Source organism: Solanum stenotomum, chromosome 11 (assembly GCF_019186545.1).
Source record: "Solanum stenotomum isolate F172 chromosome 11, ASM1918654v1, whole genome shotgun sequence".
NCBI classification, from domain to species: Eukaryota; Viridiplantae; Streptophyta; class Magnoliopsida; order Solanales; family Solanaceae; genus Solanum; species Solanum stenotomum.
Window position 1 is genome coordinate 3,883,109 of NC_064292.1, and position 20,372 is coordinate 3,903,480.

The following is a 20,372-nucleotide window of genomic DNA, read 5'->3' on the forward strand; positions in this document are numbered from 1 at the left end:
GCTGAGGTTTAGTTTGAATCTCACTCTCAACGTGTTTTTTATATGTTTTTTAAACTTTTTTTTAGTGAAAATTTTGATCATGTCACTATTAAGCTAAGAGAACACCCATAACTTCAAAATCTTAGATCCATCATGTGTTTGAGCTACATGTTTTCCTTTCAAAATTTGTGTTACTCATAACAAACATGTTTTAGTATTGTTCAAAAAGTTTACATGACTAATTGATATGGGGTTGTATGTGTCTAGAAAAACATAATTCTTGGAATGACAATGGAGTGGTGCAGGTTTTAAGTTATGTGTGGTGCGGTATGATTTTTAAATTATGCAAGTACAAGATAGATTGAAATAATTTTCTTCTAAATTCTTTTTCGAGTTTTGGATATAAAAAAATTCTTGACATGGAGCACTTTTTCTGAATAGGACCTCATGCGGCGTGAATCTAAGCTAAAAAAAGAAATTCTCATCTTCTGAATTGAGCTTTAATACGGATAGCGAACACCGAATAGAAAGTCAGGAAAATATTTTTTAAGCCATTAGTAAAGATGTTTTAGTGAATAGATAAAGATGTTTAACAATAATTTAGAAAGAATAATCAAAGTCATTAGTAATTAATAGGAAGTACTATAATTTAAGTCTCATAGGTTTTCCCTAATTAAATCACTTTGTCGTATATTATTTTATTAATACTTGTAGGCTGTAGCAAGGACTAAGACAATCCATTTCTCTTTCCTTAATAAATCTATAATACTCTATAATGGTACTATTTAATGCACTATCAGTCACTATATTAAAAATAATCTTTAGCAATAATTAATTAATTGTAATAACTTAACTAATGATAAATATATTTTTTAGAGACAATTATTATTGACAGTTACATTTTAGCACTCTTTGTAAATGTAACTAAAGCCTATAGCGATATTAAATCTGATGACACATTTAGTACTATTTATGTTGTATAAGATTATAACGATGCAAAGATGAAGAAATTTGAAGCAAAATAATTTATACCGAAAGTAAAAAACTCAAAAAATAAAATAAAATTGAATTACTAAAATGTCCAATGACCATTTTACCCTTCCCTTAAACACATACATTCTCTATCTCTCTCATTTAAATTAGTTAAAAAGAGAAAAAGAAAAGTGACTCAAACGATCACATAAATTTATAATTATTTTTTTTTACAAAAAAATTGGGGAAGCTAGCATTTGAAATATTAAATGAATATTCAATTAATTGATATATAATGTCTTTAATTAATATGCTCGTCCGGAAACAATAACTTGCAGCCATATTCCAACTCAAGCTAAGACAAGTGGATGTTTGGATTCATAATTAATAATAAATAAAAGAGAAAGGTAAATCATGTATTAATATGCTAATAAGTATAAAAATTGTAGGGAAGAAATATGTTGAAAAGAAAGCCAAAGATAAAGGTAAATAAAAATATAACACGTCTTAGAATCTCTTACACAAAAAATTACAGTTCCATTAGTAGTGACGGATTCAAGATTTTTACTAAGAGGATTCGAAAAATAATAATATAATACCTAAAATTTAAACCTGGAAACTCTTGGTGAATTTTGAACTTTTCCTAACCCATTGAGTCTACTTTTAGTTTTGTGCTTAGTAGACTCACATAAAAAAAAAAGTAAGAAAAAAAACCTTATATATACGTGTAAATTTTACTGAAAGAGTTTAGGTGAACACTCTCGATCCACTTATTTTGTACCGTTCATATTATGCTCTATGGTTCACAAAAATTGGCACCCACTAACGATCATAGTGGGGGTTCACCAAAAGAGATCATGTTATCGAGTTCAAGCACATCTGTATTTATGATAGAAAAAACAACAACAACGTCCTCAGTAAACACAAATTAAATATTTAGTAACCATGTGTTTCGCACGTACGATACAAGGATCTAAGTCTTATAACTTTCTTAATTTATCAATATTGTATTACGTATTAGGATTATTAATATTAAGTCTGAATTGTTCTCAATTGATTTTATGATACTCTTGAAATTAGTAAAGTATTTACGATTATTTTCGTAACAAACTAACAATGCGTACAACAAATACCATTCAAAAATCGAAATCGAATATCTCACAATAGAGAGGTGACAAATAAGATAAATTGCTCAAATAATTTAATCGAGTATAAAATTGAATGTAATTAATAAACGAGTTATGATCCATCGTGTCCTAAAATTTATAAGTTGGTTATAAATCTAGTTCAAGTGGTATGGGCCAAAGAAAGAGAGACTTGACCATATTTTTTTAAAAGAAAAACTATTTTATTAGACATACATCCAAATTATATATACTAATTCTATCGACACTTTTAAATAATTATGTATCTCACCACTAATTAAGAGTTTTCTATCATATATTGAGGAAGATACACCCAGATATATGTATTTTTTCTACCAGAGACACTAAAATAGAGAGAGAGGCGAGCGAGATAGTCACGTGTCCTAGATCCATGTGAATCACATTAGATACATACTAGATACACGTGAATTATACCAGATACATAGGAGAGTGGTGAGGGAGACATTTGTTATGTATCCCAGATACATGCGAATCTACATAATTGGATACAATGTATCTACAATAAATTACTCCTAATTTTGACCCATGTATCCCGAAATACATGTATTTGGACGTATAATCTGGGCGTTCCAAAGTCTAGTAAGATTCGTAATATTATAAATTAGAGTATATCTAAATAATTAACTCCTAAACTAATGAGATCTTTATTAAAAAAAAAAAATTAATAAAGGAAACTAACATTTATTGGCATATATTATATTTTATTCATGCATGTATTTATTGGAGACCGCAAATATACGAAACAATTCAATAAGGCAATAAGCACAAGATATTGAATACTATACTATCACTAAAAAAAAACAGGTCGAAAAACGAAGGCCAAAACCAACGGATCGATGGATTTTATTGGTTATAAACTATAGTCCGTCGATTTTTTTTTTCGGATTTTAACATTTTTTAGTAGGGTATCTATAATTAATTGAAGGACATAAATGCCCCATGAAATCCATATGGCACTCTACTTGGTAATATGATTATGGCAACGACCTCACTTTCAAATTTTTTTGCATCAATTATATAAACCTGCAAGATTGAAATAGTTATATACATATTAGAATGAATATAAATTCCAAAATCACGTTTGAGTAAAAAAAAAAAAAAAAAAAAACTATAAGAGGATTCATGAAACACCATTCAAAATTAATCAATCGATCCTAAAATTTTAAAAACTCTCTTTCTCAATATATATATATATATTATATTTGTCCTTCAAAATTTGACTTCAAAAACTTACTGACTTGATTAATTTAAGTTTGCATTGTAATAGCAAGTCCATTATGGGGCTATTTGTCCCTTGAAAACATCTCGTGTAATTGTAATAAATACATATAGAAGATTAACATGACACATACAAATCGAGAAAAAAGAATAATTATATTATGATTTAACTTACTTGTGATTGATTTGTATTTTCATTATGTGTGAATGCCACAATCCAACCATCATCTTCATCAACACCATCAAGCTTTGGAACAAATGTAGCTCCACTACAAAATGTGTTTTTTGGGAAAATGTGATATTCAACCTTAATCAAATCTTCTTCTTCTTTATTATCCTAATAATTAATCAACATTCAAAAGTAATAACAATAAGATAAATTAATATTACAATTTTAGAAAATGTCAAATATAATATTATTGTCACAAATTTATAAGTAGCAATTACCTTAGAATTTTCAACATGTCTTTCTTCAAAATGAAATTTGGCTAGCCCTCCAAATTTAGCAAATCCTCCTGATAAATTCTTTGCTAAATTCAAGATAATATGTCATCATGAAGGTTAATTAGTAACATGAAATTTTTTATTTTATTGCTAAATAATAAATATTTATCGCTAATTCTATTTAACGATAAATTAGTAATGAATTCTTAGCTAATAAATTCATGTTTTTAATAATGATTATAATTTATATCTCAATGTTCCAAATCCAAACAGAAATTAGAGTACTAACCAAAGTAATTAGAGAAAGCTTCTGAATCAATTAGTTGTAGATAACAAAATTTGTTTTTAATACCAATGAAGTGTTCATTGATCATTGGGAATTCCATTATAAATTGATGATCGGTTGTAGTTGAATCTTTCATCTTCACTTCTCCTGTTTTCATGTTTAATCTCCATTCACAAACTCGAAAAAATGAAAAAATCTCTTTTAACGTCTGAACATTATTTTTACTGAAATTCATCTCGTCTAATTCGTCCAAACTCAGCTCAAATTCATCTACTATAATATCTGGTCTTGGTATAATCGATCTACGAGCTCTACATGCCCTCACCACCACCTTTTACACACACAAAAAGGGATAAAATTAACCAATTTTACTAGTTTCATTATTGATCACATAAATCTGAAATTAAATCAAGTTTAAAAAAATGTAAAGATACCTCATCATTATCTTCAAAACAATTTATTATGTGAAATACACAACATGGTTCAATTTCAAACCATTTAATGGAATTAGCATCACCATAATGAGGCATTATTCCAATTCTTGCATATCCATCTTTATCATATTTTATTAATCTGCAAAAATCAGAAGTATAAATATACGTTAATTAAGGATTTAATTAAAAAATACTTTTCATTAAATTGTAGTATCACTAATTTTTTTAAAAATAATATATTATGTTTGAAATACTTACTGCTCTCCAATAATAAGTCTGTTTAGGTCAATAGTTAGTGGAAAATCCAAAATCACATTGTACCTACATATAATTGAATTGTAAAAATATTAGAATAACATTAGCATATATAATAATTGGATTTAAGTTCATAAATTTATACTAAACTACAAAAAATATTTACACTATCGATTAGTTCAATGTAATTGGTTATAATGAATTTTTACTTTAGTTTTCAGGTTATCGTATAAAATTTTATAGAAAAAAATACTTATTATTATAAGTTGATTTTATTTTATATATATGATCAGTCAGTACATAAAACTTAAACGCATAATAATTACCTCTTTGTAACTCCAATTTCATGGCAAATGATACACCTATTAAGTTTGACATCCACCTTGTGAACCATTTGTTTTCCATCAGCTGAAAATAGGTATTAAGTGAATTTAAAAATAAATTAGGAAATTAAATAAACTTTCCAAAATGGAAAATAACATACTTGAAATAACTCCTAGCTGAAGATAAGGCTTTAGTGGATTAATTCCCATTGTAACTAGTTCACCCGTGTCTGGTATTTTCTGTCGAGACATAATATAAATAAATAATTAATTAAAAATATACTTGTTTTAGTAATTTAAATTTTTGAATGTGATAATCACATCTTCAACATGAAATCAAAAACATGCAATAAATCCTATCTAGTTCACATGTTTCTATAGTTTTGCTCACATCCCAAGACAAAAACAAAACTATTTTCATTCATTTGACCTATAAAAAGAAAGAATAACTTCGATCAGTTGATTTTTTATATACATAATATACAATATAATTATGTAAGAAATCTTTTTTAATAGTCTAAACTTCTAGATTAAACAATCACACACTTTAAGAATTTTTGCATACAAGATTCATTGTAAAGATCTATATATGTTGTTTAAACTCTTCAAAAACACTAATAAATACATGTCAAAATTTTCAAAAATAGCATATTTGATCTTTTAGGATGTGATGTAATTGCGATAATAATTTAAGAGAGTTCGAGCGACGTAACAAAATGAGTTTTGTGATGAGCCATTACCTTTGGATGGGCTGTGAATGGTTGACTCCAAGCCCCATTAACAGTCCAATTTCCCAAAGTTTCAAGTGTTTGTATGTTTATCTCTTGAGGCATATGATTTTCAGCAATTGAATAGTACTTCTTTGAATGCTCAAACACATTTGTATTGCTTATATATTTGTGCAATACACCAAATCTCATCTGCAAAATAATAAGGATACATACACATATAATTCAAGCTCTTGCTACAATTAATTACATGTATGCTGTTTGGATTCTTTAAAAATATTATTATTTTTATATTAAATTCTCCAAATATGTACTACCTGTAAAATATCTGACACACACCCTCCATATTTTTAAATAGTTTAAGAAACATAGGGCTAGACCACATTAATAATACCATCATCTTCTCTTGTACATTACAATTAAGTCTCTGAATGTATGTGACGTTGCACGTGTATACAATTAAGTTTCCGAATACATGTGACGTTGCACATGTATATCAGACTCTCAGCTTGAAGCTCTGAATATGAAATAGATAATTCTATTCTTAATAAGATATTTAGCATTAAAGCTTTAGATATGAAGAAAAAATCTGATTAGAAGAGTTTAATTTTCCCCTCTAATAAGTTTTACATACTAATTAATCGAGACCTTGTTACATATATCAAATACCGGATAAGAAATCAAAATCAAAATCAAAATAAAAATGAAAGTAGTTCATGACATACCACATTTAAAAGGGAAGCCACTAAAACAGCAAGAGAATCCCCTTCAATATTAGGAATAAATCCTGGTTTTTTAAGATTTTTTTCCATGTTGAATGTGTCTGTTTCTACATATTTGTTCTTGTATAATATATTCCATTTGTTGCCTTTTTCTTTTGTAAAGTACAAAGCATGAAGCATTCCTTCACCTTCAACCCATAAATGGCTTGATTTTCCAAATATTGACTTGGTTGATTTTAATCCTCCAAAGAGAGGATTTGATCCTGCAAACAGACGCAGATTCAAAATTTAAATTTTATCGATTCAATTTTTAGGTTAACATTGAAATCATAAATTACACTTTTGGATGAATTAAAAATTTAAAATATATATGCACTCTATGTAAAAAAACAAACATTGAATTCAGTTGAACCTATTAATTATATGCTACGTACATATGCATTTTTGCTTACAAATGACACTAATTTATAAGGTGTGTTTGTTACGGGAAAAAATATTTTTTTAAGATAAAAAGCTTCTTAAAAATCAAGAAAATAACTTCTATTTATGAGATTATAAAGGGAAGAAAAATGGTTTCATAGCTATTTGATTTTATATTTTGAAAGTTTGATTTCGATCGATAATTGAATAATTGAAAAGAGATATTCAGTCCGATACTAATAAATCATATTTCAACTTTCAATGTGTAGTCCCATACTTATAATTCAAACTTCCATATTGTGAATTTCAATACGATAATTTAATAATATCGTATTAAAGTTGAAGTGGACTGTTCATAAAATATACTATATGTTTAAAAAAATATAAAAAAATTTAGAATATACACAAAGTGAAAGGTGGAATCTTGGATATCCAAAAGATGGGGCATTGGAATTGTCAACAGATTAAAAATGATTTAAATTCAATTAGTTAAGACTGACCGCACACAGAGAAATTAAGTGTGTGGGCAGAATGCAGAAAACCATAACACATACCCTAAAATAATCGAATATCAAATGGTATTAATGTCGTGTATAAATTATCAAAATTAGTTATTGTATTTTTAAAATTTTATTCTTGAATATCATATCGAATAAATAAATTAATACATATCAAAATATCGAAATAACTTCTCATTCGACTTGATAATTTAATTTTCGGTGATTTATGCTCAGCTCTAATTGGTGGTCTCCACACTACCTCCAAATTCCGCCCACTAATCGCCCCAATCCCGAGTTTCGTTCCATCCATTTAGTGGCAAAGTTAAAAAATTTACTAAGAAAGTTCAAAATATAAAAGTACATACACAAAACGAAACGAAAAGAGGTATAATATAATATCTACTTTATAAACATAAAAATAAATAAATATAAATAACATAATTTTCTATTGAACGAAATTTGAATGAATCCTCTCATTTCTATCCGGCTCCGCCCCGCAAACCCCATCATACCTAGACCCCCTTTCATCTCCACCCTCACCGCCTTCACCCACCCTTATCCCTCACCTCACTCCTATACTCACCTCCAGATTATAAATGCTCACCTAAGTTATATTTCACTCGTTTTAATTTATATGTCTGATTTTAATTTGATACAAAATTTAAGAAAGTGAAGACATATTTTTTGAATTTTATAGTCTAAAACTAAAGATACATAGAATATATCAAAATATTCTTTAATAATCATCATACTTCGATAATGTAAAGCAATTTCATGTTAACACACTAATATTAAAACTATCATACCCAACAACACACTTAATATTCATGTAACTAGCTAGTTTCACTTATTACGAGCCACATGCAATTATATTTTTTTTAGATGATTTGATAGTGTAAAAAAAACCTATTTTATACACTTTCTTACCATTTCTTATGTATACACCCTCTGGAAAATCATCTGGAATTTTCCCTTGAACTATAGTGACTCTTACAGCTTCTCCAATTTCTTCAACAGGTGCAAAATTACTCTATCAATTATTTATTTGTGAAAATACACAAAGTCATGAACAACTAAATGTACCAAAAAATGTGATAATTAATGGACAAATATATATATATATATATATATATAATTATATATATACCTGAGATGGGGATAAAGGTTGATCCACAAATTCAAAGGTCAAATCTACAAAATTGTCCAATAATTTGAAAATAGTTTCCTTCAATATAACTTTTGGAACATCCATTATCAAGGAAAAATGTTCCAAATTTGTCAAAAATGGCTGTTACACACAAAAAAAATGAAGCAAGTTATAATTGTGCACAAAGTTCAAGGGAAAAAAAGATTTCCGAAACTATTAGTATGAAATGAGTCGATTTTTGACTGATACATGCTTTTTAATAAAACGTTTGTCAAAAATTCACCTTCAAATTAAACGAGACTGAGGCTCCCAAGTCTTTAAATTTTGGTATAACAGGCTTTTGCGAACAACAATAATTAACTTGACATGTATAACTACAAGCAGCCATAAATATTTTAAAAAAAAGAAACTTCTTTTATTTATTTCTTCACTATTTTTTTTGGATTATTGAAAATTTGAATAAGAAGATATGTTGTTTTGGTGCATAAGAATGGATGAATTTATAGTTAGATTGTGTGACCACAAAACATTATTATATTTTTCCCACCAAGTAGCTGCTCCCATGATATAATTTATTGCTAGTCTTTTTTCTTTGGGTTTCCCACCTTATAGGGTTCGGTATCGATATCTAAGCTCGATTAATTTTGATTTGTGTATGTTCAATAACAGAGTATAAACAGGAAGAAATCAAAGGAATTATATATACATAAAAAAATTAATTTTAATCTTATATGTACATATAAATTTTTGGTCAAAAAAAAAAAATTCGAACAAATTCCCTTACACGTATGTACACTTATGATCAATAAATCAGTTGTTGTCAAAACTGTGGATGCAACAGAAAATTATATAAACTTAATTTTCAATTATGTCAATTTTTTCATTTAAATTGAATTTGTGCACTCTTTTTTTTTAAAGCAAATTTATCACTAGACAGTGTCTAGCGGTCTTTTATTAAACATAAAAAATATCAATAGGGACAAGTACAAGCAAGGGGGGCTAGGCCTTACCTTACTAATCCTAATGAATTAAGTACCTAACTTCTTCTACCTAACAAGCATGAAAAAAATAAGAGCTAGAGAGAACTAAGTATTTTCTTATCATCACAGAGTTTGTAATACACTCCATGATGATATTACAAATGAGGACGCTTAAATAATGTAAAAATATGTCAATCAAGAAGAAAGTTGAGTTACCTGCCTCAAACTTTCTATTACAAAAGCATGAATTAAAAAAGATTGATTGCCCATCAAAAGTAACTTGAAGTGTTTTTCTCTTGTCTTCTTCTTCAAACCTATCCAACAACACTTGATGATTCATACCTTCTTTATGGATTTATTGGATCTAGTTGAACCTATTGATACTGTCAAATGGTTTTGCTTTGCTTGTCGCATAGGTAAGTGCCTTGGAACAAACTCCTCAGTCATTTTACCATCCCAACTATGTTGCCTTCCTTGTGTCTTCCTTTTGCTTTTGTTGCTTCCACTTCTTTGTTGCCTAGGTGATATATCCCCTTCCCTAGCCACTCTATCAAAGCAAATGTCCAGCATATTGTCGTCCTCATCTTCATCAAGAGAATCCTCACCCAAATCCATTCCATCTTCATCAAGAGAATCCTCACCCAAATCAATTGTATTTGACACTAAGGCCCTTGACTCATTCTTCTTTGCAAGCACACATTTAGGCACAAATATGGGAGCTTCTCGACTTAATTTGCTATTTAAAGCAAGTGGTGAGACTTGTTTTTCTTAGATCAAATCGTTGTCATTCTTTGTTAACCTTACTTGCTTTCCAGTATTCTTCAATAAAGCATCAAAGCTATTCGAACATATAATAGGTCTCTTGAGGCATTACTAGTATCTTGTCTCTTCTCACTATCATGAAAATTCCCAGTCGGACCCTTTTCACTACATGGAGAATTATTTTGACTAGCAGAGGAAATGATCCGACTACTAGTTGATTTTTTGTGTGCAACCAGTGTCCAGTTTTTAGTTGGATTCTCGTTTGCAACTTGCAAAAAATGCTGCCCAGAATTTTCAGCATCTTCAACATCAGATGTATCCATTAGTTTTTGTCCTGAATCCAATAATTTTTGCCCTGAATCAACTTGCGGCACATCAACCCCAACTCTTGGTGTTCCCCCTGCGTTTTTAGTTGCATTAGACATCAAATTCATCCCAACTTCTTTTGATTGCACCTCATTAATAGCAGCCTGTTGGTTATTGCAATCACCTTTGTTTTCGGTAGTTGTTTGAACACCAATATTACTTGTATCAACATCCATTGAGTCTACACGATTTTGCTCGGAAGTGGAAGCAACCAATTGCCGATTTAAAGAAGTAGCTTTACTTTGATCGACATCTACAGTCTTTCTTTTTTCATTTAATATTTCTCTCGCATCACCTTGATACTTTTCACTTTCAGTAGTACCTTTTAAAGCACCTTCAATGGTATCATCAATTTGTTTGTTATTTTGATTTCTTTTCGAAATCAAACGACAACTATCTTCATCATGACCTTGGTGCTTACAATAATTGCACTACAAAGGTAGATTATCATATACAATCTCCCGAAAAACCTCTATCAACTTACCAGATTTTCCATCCACAAACTGCAACCTTATACGATTTGGATGCTTTTCCATTAGATCAAGTATAACCTTGACTCTAGCCATGCTAGGTCTTGACTTGATTTGAGTTGCTTTATCTGTAGCTATTGGTTTCCCAACTGCTGATGTTATAGACAAAATAAACTTCTTGGCAAACAAATCTGGAGATAAGTCCGGTAAAGAAATCCAAACCACAGCTAACGTCGTTTCCTCCTTAGGGTTATATCCAATGGACCATGGAAAAACCCTACATTGGTGCTCCTCTCCATTGTAGAGAAGATAATTAACTGAGCGAGATAAAGCTAGTACATAATCTTCATATTGATCAAACCTCAACAAAATTTGTCTTGGAGCAAGTAAGCCAATTAAACAATTGCCCTTGGTACCAAGATGTTTTGCTAAAATTGACCTTAATACGTTCAAATCTGACGCACCATGTGATAATTTAAACACCATTGCTTGATGTAATCCTTCTTCGATCATAAAGTCTTGCCTTTCCTCCATTGAAAACGTGATAGTAGGTTCTCCATGAATTATTTCGATTGATTTTACAATTATTTTTGAGTTAATTAGGGCAGATTAAGGGTGGCATATGTGGTGGTTTGGGGTGGTGGGGCGGGCTGGACAGCCTCGAAAGGAGGCCATCCAGTGGCCGTAGCAGCCATGATAGCTGCGTAGCTGCTGCCTATGTAGGAGCCACCAGAACCCTAGGTCGGCAGAAAGTTTGCAGAGTTATCCTATCGTCAAGAAAGCTAAGGTTTTCGAATTTGCGCACTCTTATAATAGTTTATCTATCTTATTTTTCCGTATATTAAATGGTTACATATAATTAGATAGGTAGGAATTTAATGTGTGTGTGATTCGTTATGGGTGTGGATAGTGTAAGAAATGGAAATCCGTGAAAGTTCATTGGATTTACTTTTATGGCAAAAGTGTGGGTGTCACGGGATCTGGTTTTGTGTGCAGTCAAGTGGCCATTCTCATTATTAAGTGACCATTCATTGCGCTCGCAAATCATACGGAAGATTTATATCGCACTAGTCAAGAAGCCTTATTTGACAAGCTCATAACTGAATAGTAGATAGAGGGTGGATTCAATTCCAGGACCTCCCCAACCACTCAACCATTAATACTTCATTCGCTCCAATTTATGTACTGTTATTTCTTGTTGTTGTTTATTGAGAATTAATTTAAAGCTAATTTAAAATTCGAGATGCAAAAGAATATTGTATAAATTGAGACAATATCAAATAAGATTACAAGTGCTTGCTCAAATAATGCTAGACAAACACGGATAGGCTAAGTAATCATTACGTGATAAATCTTCTTTCGATTTCAAAGCATCATATCATAGAATGTCCTTTCGTTCTAATTAAAGTTTCCAGATTCAAGCCTTTAAGAATAAAAAAAAAATCTTATTTGGAGTGTCACCCATAAAAAATGAACTTTACAATGCACAAATTTGGATTTAATGAGACCTCAATACGGATACGGGGATGGAGCGCCTTTTGACTTGCTAATACATAGTTGGCCAAAAAGCAAAAGAAAAAGGAGCAAAATGCTTGTTTTAGGATATTTAGGCTTTCGAAATAATTTGATGAATAAATAAATTTTGATTCTCCAATTATAAATAAAGTTTATATAATAATTTTTTTAAAAAAAATTCGAACAAACTCCTTACACGTATGTACACTTATGATCAATAAATCAGTTGTTGTCAAAACTCTGGATGCAACAGAAAATTATATAAACTTAATTTTCAATTCAGTCAATTTTTTCATTTAAATCGAATTTGCGCACTCTTATAATAGTTTATTTATCTTATTTTTCAGTATATTAAATGGTTACATATATATACTCATTAGTTATCCTTTAAATAACCTAATAATTTAACAATATTTTTATATGGTCAACATATATAAAAATAACGTACGCATTTACTGCTAATATTNTTGTATCGCGCTAATTTCAGGCGCACCTATGGGTGTGTTCGGTATGAAAGAAGATATTTTCCATGAAAAATGATTTTTTAGAAAATATTTTTTAAAAAAACAAGTATTTTTTTAAATACTTATTTTTAGTGTTTAATAAATAAGTAAATAAAAATATTATCCTAAAAATATTTATATATTTAGCAGAATGAGGTGAGAATTGTGGGTTCAGGGTGGGATGATCTCCATCATCGTTATCTCATTCCCTCTTTTTTTCTCTATAAGATTTGATTTAAGAATCAAGATTAAATATCGCATGTTAGAGATAATAAATCGACGAATCACTAATTAAATTTGAATGATATAAAATTAAAATTGAATTAATAAACTAATTATGACTTAGCCCATCCAAAATTTTATTGGTTAGCTTGAGTAGGTTATAGATTAAAAAAGAAAAGAAAAGAGGCATGCCATTTTTTTAAGGTAGGCACAAATCACAATAGCTAAGAAACTAAGTAATTACTAACATTTGTGGGCATATACTATTAAAAATGTTTTTTTTTTAAAAAGAAGTGGAATGTTAACTGTCTCATACTTGAAATTTTAACCATTATTGAAATGAGTTATGATAGGATGGTTCGTAAGTGTTTAGACATGCAATTTCATTTTGTAATTTGAAATTATAAGTTAAAATCAGTGTTTGAACATATGATAAATCATGAGATGAAATTTAAAATTTTCTAAAACGTTTGATTTGAAAATTTCATATTATGATTTCATTTTTTTAAATATAAAAATTGCTTCACAAGTTTATATTACTGTAAAAAAATCCACCATTTTATATCTACATATTTTTTTTGCAAGAATATCAATGGAGTCATGAATATTCACAAAATATAAATTCACAAAATAGTTACTAATAATATTGACCAACAAACGACTTATGTTAAAGAATCGTTCACTACAACTCATATTAATTTTTTTTATTGAACTAAATTCGATCAATAAATAATTAAATATTGTGTTTTTTTTTTTAAATACCTTTGTGATAGTATGTTATACTTGTGTTATGAATTTTGTGTATTTGGTAAGATTGTATAAAGAATTTGATCAATTTTAATATTTTTCACAACTTCTGATTTTTCTTTTTTAAAAAATAATTATGAAAAAAAAGTAATTTAAATTCAAATTGCATATCCAAATAAAACTTTCATTTCATCTCATATAATTTCATGCCAACATTTCATCTCATATGACCAAGAGGGCCTAGTCCATTACTAACATTTGTGGGTATATACTGTTCAATATATTTCAAAAGAACCTGAAATTTTGACTATTATCGATTAAGTTGTGAGAGGGATGGTTAGGATCTCTGCATTAATCAAAGACGTTCGAGTCCTGATAATAAAAAATATCTTATTGAAAGCGTCACTTCTAAAAATGAACTATGCAAAACTTAATTTCACATTAATCAAACTTCAATACATATATCAAACAACAGCGTGAAACCCCTTAAAAAAAAAAGGATTTTTTAAATTATTGCCTAAAAGTAGTTAAAAATCCTTCATGAAATATATGCTGTAACAGTTAGGAACCTACCGAAAAAAAAAAGTCAGCAATTTCTCATTCACTTTATCTCACTGTTAAATCTAATTTAGCAATTTTACGCAGTTTTTTTTTTTTACAGTGACAAAGGATAGTGGTAGATTAGGATACCAATGAACCATTGAGAAGAAAAAAAAAGCCAAGAAAATTTTGTGTTGCTCTAAGGTACTCTAAGATATGGCTACAGAGACCAAATCTAGTGTAGTGAAGGTGAAACCTAACAGTAATAATCAAGTTGGGTCATCTTCAAAACCCAAATTTGATTCATCTGTTATCAAGAAAAAGGTTATTCAGATCTCATCTAAGCCATCTGCAGATTCAAAGGGTAAATCTGCCATTAATGTATCTAAAACTGAGGTAAAGATTCTTGCTTTTTGAGAAATTTTGCTTTAATTGAGATCCATCTGTATAAAGATTAGATTTTTTTGCTTCATATATTGATGTTCTTGAAAAATTGAGGTGCCCATAGGCAAATGATTCTTGTTTTTTGATAAATTTTGCTCTAATTGAGATCCATTTAGTTCAAGTATTGGTAAAAGATTGAGGTTGTATCTGCAAAAAGATTGGATTTTTATGCTTCATATGTTGATGTTCTTGAAAAATTGAGGTGCCCATAGGCAAAAGATCCTTGTTTTTTGATAAATTCTGTTCTAATTGAGATCCATTTAGACATATAGTTCTAATATTGGTAATAATTTGTCTATTGGTGAAAGCTTGAGGTTACATCTGCAAAAAAGATCATGTTTTTATGGTTCATATTTTGATATTCTTGAAAATTTGAGGCAAAAAGATCATCTTTTTATGCATCAAATATGATGTTCTTGAAAAATTGAGGTGCTCATCTGCAAATGATCATTGCTTTTTGATAAATTCGGTTCTAATTGAGATCCATTTAGTTTTAATAGTGGTAAATAATTTGTCTATTGGTGAAAGATTGAGGTTACATCTGCAAAAAAGATCATGTTTTATGCTTCATATTTTGATATTCTTGAAACTTTGAGGTAAAAGATCATCTTTTTATATTCAAATTTCGATATTCTTGAATAATTGAAGTGCCCATGTGCAAGAAGATCATTGGGTTTTTATAGTTAATCAATTATGTCTCAATCTTAAAGTAGTGTTGATCTGTAATATGGATGTTCTGTATAAATTCTGTTCTATTCGAGATCTATTTCATAACAATATCGGTTAATAATTTGTCTATTGGTAAAAGATTGAGGTAGCATCTGCAAATGATCGTCTTTTTATGGTTCAAATTTTGATATTCTTGAGGTAACATTTGCAAGAGATCATTCGTTTCTCGTGTTGCAAGTATTGATTACTAGTATTCCTTTTTCCTTAGGAGTAATTAAGGATTTCCCTTTCAACTCTCTTTATCGTCTCTAACACTGAGGTACTTCGTTTAAAAGAAAGATCATTACTTTCCTTGTTCTTCAAACTTCTGATATTCTAGAGTAGTTAAAAGATTCTTCATTTCCTGTCTTTGTTTGTCTTGTTTTGTGGGAGTGTGAGATTTCTTGTTGATTTGTTTTTCGTGATGAATTGGATATTGTATTTTGAGTGAATAGGGTTAAACTAAGATGCATGTGTGACTTAGTAACCGTATTACGCTTAGGCCATGAATTTAGTTTTCTCTAAACACCAATTACCTTTAAATTGATAATTTTGAACATAAAATGTATCTATATCTCAATTGGTTTCTTTGAGTTTTCTCATCCAACCCCACCTACTCTTACAATTATTTAGTTGTATAGAAATTAATGACCAAAGCTTATTCTGCTTTGACGATGATGACCTTGATTAGTTCTTTGAATCCGTATTGTCCAAGTAAAGGTGAAAGGAAAAACAACCTCAACTTCATCCAAGACCGTCACTAAAACGCAAACCAAAACTAGAGTGAAGAAAGTGTATTCCTTGGCTGGTCAGAAGTTTGATGTTCCTGAAGAGGTGATATACTCCTTATTTTCTTCATGATCTGTTTAATGATTAATTTAAATGGAAATCCGGACTGGTCCATGATTTTAATATTGTGTATTCTCTTCAACAGCGAGAACCGTTGAGGTTATTCTATGAATCATTGTCAAAACAGATACCTTCAAGTGAAATGGCCGAGTTTTGGTGAGTTTTCTTGACATTTGCCTCTGGATCTTCTACTTATAAAAAAGAACAAAAAATTTGTCTTGCAACCTTATATCTGTAAGCTATATGTAGAAATACACTTGTTTGGACTCTTCAAAAATATTATCGCACCCGTGTCGGATCCTTAAAAAAATGCACTACTTTTGAAAGATCCTACACATGCTCGTCAACATTTTTGAAGAGTACGAGCAACATAGAGTAGCAGTGTGCTTGCTTGTGTCTTCATTTCTCAATGTTGTTAACTGCTCTTAGATCTACCTCAGCCACTTTTCCTGTATGAGACTCCACAACAGGATTAGGTCCTACCTAGTGGCTTTAAATTCTCACACTGCAGAGAAAAATCTTTCTTTTTCTTTTTCATAAGAATAATGTCCGTGCCAATTTACGTGCACGTCACACTAATTCTACGAGGTACATGCTACCTCCACCAGCATTGTTACCAGGTAAAAGGTCCACTAAGGTTTGGCAAGAGTGAAATCTTTTTCTTGTTACGAAACTATTACAACTTACCTCTTTCTTATCAGAATATCATGTAGTGGACATAGAGTAGGAACGAAGTTTGTTTTGAATTGAAAGAAGATTAATATTTGTAGTAATTTTAGTATAAGAAAGGGGTTCTCAGAGATTTGGCTTAGGCTTCGATTTTACTTGTAGTTTTGGTAACAAATGCTAGAAAACACTTATATACTAGTCTAGGGAAGACTCTAGATAAACTAGCAGCACATACAAATTTAAGATATTAATTCTAGAAACTTCTAGATTTATGTTTTCGTAAGAGAATCAGAATATTACACTTTCTTTTGACACTAGTCAGCCTTGATGTGTTCGTGTGGTTGACATTCTGGAAGAACAAAAAATTGATCTTCGACACATATTTTATTCGTGATCTTAAATAGACACTTGATTTTCTCCCACTTCTCCAAAATGACTGTCTTTTTTGGAGTATATCCACCCGCTGCTCATTAGTGTTGTTAAATCCGCTGAAAGTTTTTTCTAGCTGACTCTGATGAAGCGATCAGCATAGCAGACTGGATTCTTGGTTTCTCGCAATAGATTGGAAATGTAGTTCCTTCTTCTTGCATTGCAAATTTTCGAGAATTCTTCTCATCCGTATTACTTCACAAGTTGGACCATAGCTGAATTGTGCTCTTGTTTGGTTCAACTGAGGAAATATAACAGTGTTCAGTTTCCTCGATCACCTAAAGACAACAGTGGTTCCTTCATGAATTTAGAAAGAATATTTATAGACCGAGTAATGTCAGGCCTTGTGTGTGTGAGATTGGGGATTTTGAGTATTAAGAAGCTGGAAATTTTTAACATCGCTTTGTTGTGTTAATGAGTGATCATGAAGGCCCATGGCCTAGGTTGGTGACTTCCATTATACTATAGAGGGCTATCCATGCCTAAGGTCTGGTTGAATTTGGACGAGTTGAAAATGGATTGAATAAATGTTACTAGTACTGTTTTTATTGTCCTTTCATTCTTTCGAGTTTCCAAATAGAGTTGAAATAAGACTTTTGAGGCATGTAAAATGCAGGTTGATGGAGCATGGTCTATTATCACCCGAGAGATCAAAGAAGGTGTTCGAGAAAAAACAGAGAAAGCAAAAGCAAATTCGAATGGGGACTCCTATTAAATCTCCTCCTCCGCGACCATTCATTAGCAAAGCCGAGAGCTCAAAAAAGCCACAGCAAGCATCAAAGAACGGTGATATAAAGGCGAAGAAACGATTGAAAAGTGATAGTAGTGATGACGATGACGATGAGTTCATTCTAAGCCCAAAGAGAAGAAAAGGGTAAAAAAAAAATGAACTCTGCATTTGCAAGAATGATAGACTGGAGGAGCCATTCTTGATTTTCTGTTATTATTGAAAATGAAAAAATCAAATAAAAATTTATAGTTTACCAATTTGTACAATAAACCTATATAGTTGTTATAGAAACACAGTTTTCTCTTTCAAGGATTATACACAGTTTTCTGTATAATGCGTATGCCTACTTTCCTTTTTTTTTTTTTTTACTCTCCTTAGGAGCTCCCACCCATTTTGCTCCCTTGGTGACTCGAACTCGCAATCTTCGGGTTGGAAGTGAGGGGTGCTTACCATCCGAGCAACTCCCTCTCATCATTATATATATATATATATATATATATATTATTTGGTATTTGGCATTTCTTATGAATTTCCAGTGTGCAAAGATATATAGAAAATATTTTTTCCGAATTGTCCAAATACTTTTGGCAGTTATAGAAAATATATAGCATATAACCTAATATGAAAAATTAATTTCAATCGTTATAATAAAATATTATTCAGTTATCTTACAAATTGATCACTAACGCTATAGTCGTGTATTGGTAAAATTAATGTTGGTCCTAGCTGTACTAATTTTTGGATCCTTGATCTTACGTCGAATCAATAATTGTCATATGGAAGAAGTGAAAATTGAATGAAGGTCTTAAACTTTAAAAAATAAATTAATATATTTTTTTACGAAGTTTGTTCTTGTTGCAAAGTTATTCATGACTTTTTTTTTTGTAATCAATTTCTTTTTAATTTATTATATAACTGATTAATCCATTTAATTAGTTTTTCTCAAAATAATACTCTTCAGATGCGTGAATTTTCTTCAAAAAGTTCTCTCCTTTTATTAAATAATAAAGTATTCTTTTCTATAAATAGTACTTACTCAATATTTTATCCAAAAAAAATATTACCTAATAATAATAATCTATCTATATATAATAGGAGAAGAAAAAATGCCACATGTCATTACCACAAATTTTCAGAATTTTAAATTATAAATAATTAAGTATTATATTACTAATTAATTATTATAAATTCAAAATTTAAAATAAAAATAGACACATGTCATCAACATACACACATAATGACAAATGTCGGCATCTTAAAAAATAGATTTAATATTTTTTTACAATTGATAAATAATTTTAAATTTAAAGCAGTTATAACTTGTCAATTTTATCCTTAATTCCATTCACTACGTTATCTGTCTCTTCTTTTCTCTTTACTTACTGTATGTTTTCAAATCTCAATATTGATAGTGAGGAAATAGCTTGAGCCTTGATTGTTCATACATAACTTTATGTAATTTATTAATTGTGTTCAATCTCTGTCCAAGCATCACATGTATTTTCTATCTAATACAGACAGATAAAGAATTCATAATGTCTTTAGTGACTATATTGTTATTTCATAATTTGTAGTAGTAACATAATCAAATCTAATACTTCTGAAATTTTTTCTTCAATTTTGCATCAATGCTATATATAAAGCAGTGCTTAAAATTTCTTTTGCAGATTTTGACCATCTTTTATTGTAATATAAATTAATAACTAATTATATCTCCTAAAATTTTGGTAATCTATTTCTTTTGCAATTTTTTGCTACTTTTTGATGATCTTTTAATGCAATAAATATTTGAATATATCACTCAAAATTTTAGTAATTGATTATATTTTCATTAATTTATTTGG

The 20,372-nt window shown here is 29.7% G+C and overlaps 2 protein-coding genes and 1 long non-coding RNA gene across 5 annotated transcripts in view; 1 reads left to right on the forward strand and 2 right to left on the reverse strand.

Moving 5' to 3' along the window:
- Nucleotides 1–18,829, forward strand: part of LOC125845251 (uncharacterized) — a 90,246-nt gene extending 71,417 nt beyond the window's left edge. For 2 of the 3 annotated variants that reach the window (XM_049524722.1, XM_049524723.1), the window contains exons 2-5: nt 14,900–15,095; nt 16,572–16,685; nt 16,786–16,856; nt 18,415–18,829. In XM_049524722.1, the coding sequence (XP_049380679.1) occupies nt 14,916–15,095; nt 16,572–16,685; nt 16,786–16,856; nt 18,415–18,676 (627 nt within the window). In that variant the 5' untranslated portion in view covers nt 14,900–14,915 and the 3' untranslated portion in view covers nt 18,677–18,829. Of the gene's footprint in view, nt 1–14,862; nt 15,096–16,571; nt 16,686–16,785; nt 16,857–18,414 lie in introns of those variants that run through there. The other variant, XM_049524721.1, reaches the window with a different exon arrangement.
- Nucleotides 2,798–4,632, reverse strand: LOC125845255 (uncharacterized). The gene is made up of 4 exons (XR_007444251.1): nt 4,500–4,632; nt 3,783–3,865; nt 3,511–3,672; nt 2,798–3,140 (listed from the first exon to the last, which is right to left on the reverse strand). It is a non-coding gene; the product is annotated as an uncharacterized LOC125845255 (long non-coding RNA).
- Nucleotides 4,754–10,144, reverse strand: LOC125844541 (carotenoid 9,10(9',10')-cleavage dioxygenase 1-like). Its single transcript, XM_049523849.1, has 8 exons — nt 9,917–10,144; nt 8,595–8,735; nt 8,375–8,477; nt 6,531–6,790; nt 5,818–5,997; nt 5,239–5,317; nt 5,081–5,162; nt 4,754–4,820 (listed from the first exon to the last, which is right to left on the reverse strand). The coding sequence occupies exons 1-8, from the start codon at nt 10,142–10,144 to the stop codon at nt 4,754–4,756; spliced, it is 1,140 nt and encodes a 379-aa protein (XP_049379806.1).
- Nucleotides 18,830–20,372: the final 1,543 nt, after the last annotated feature.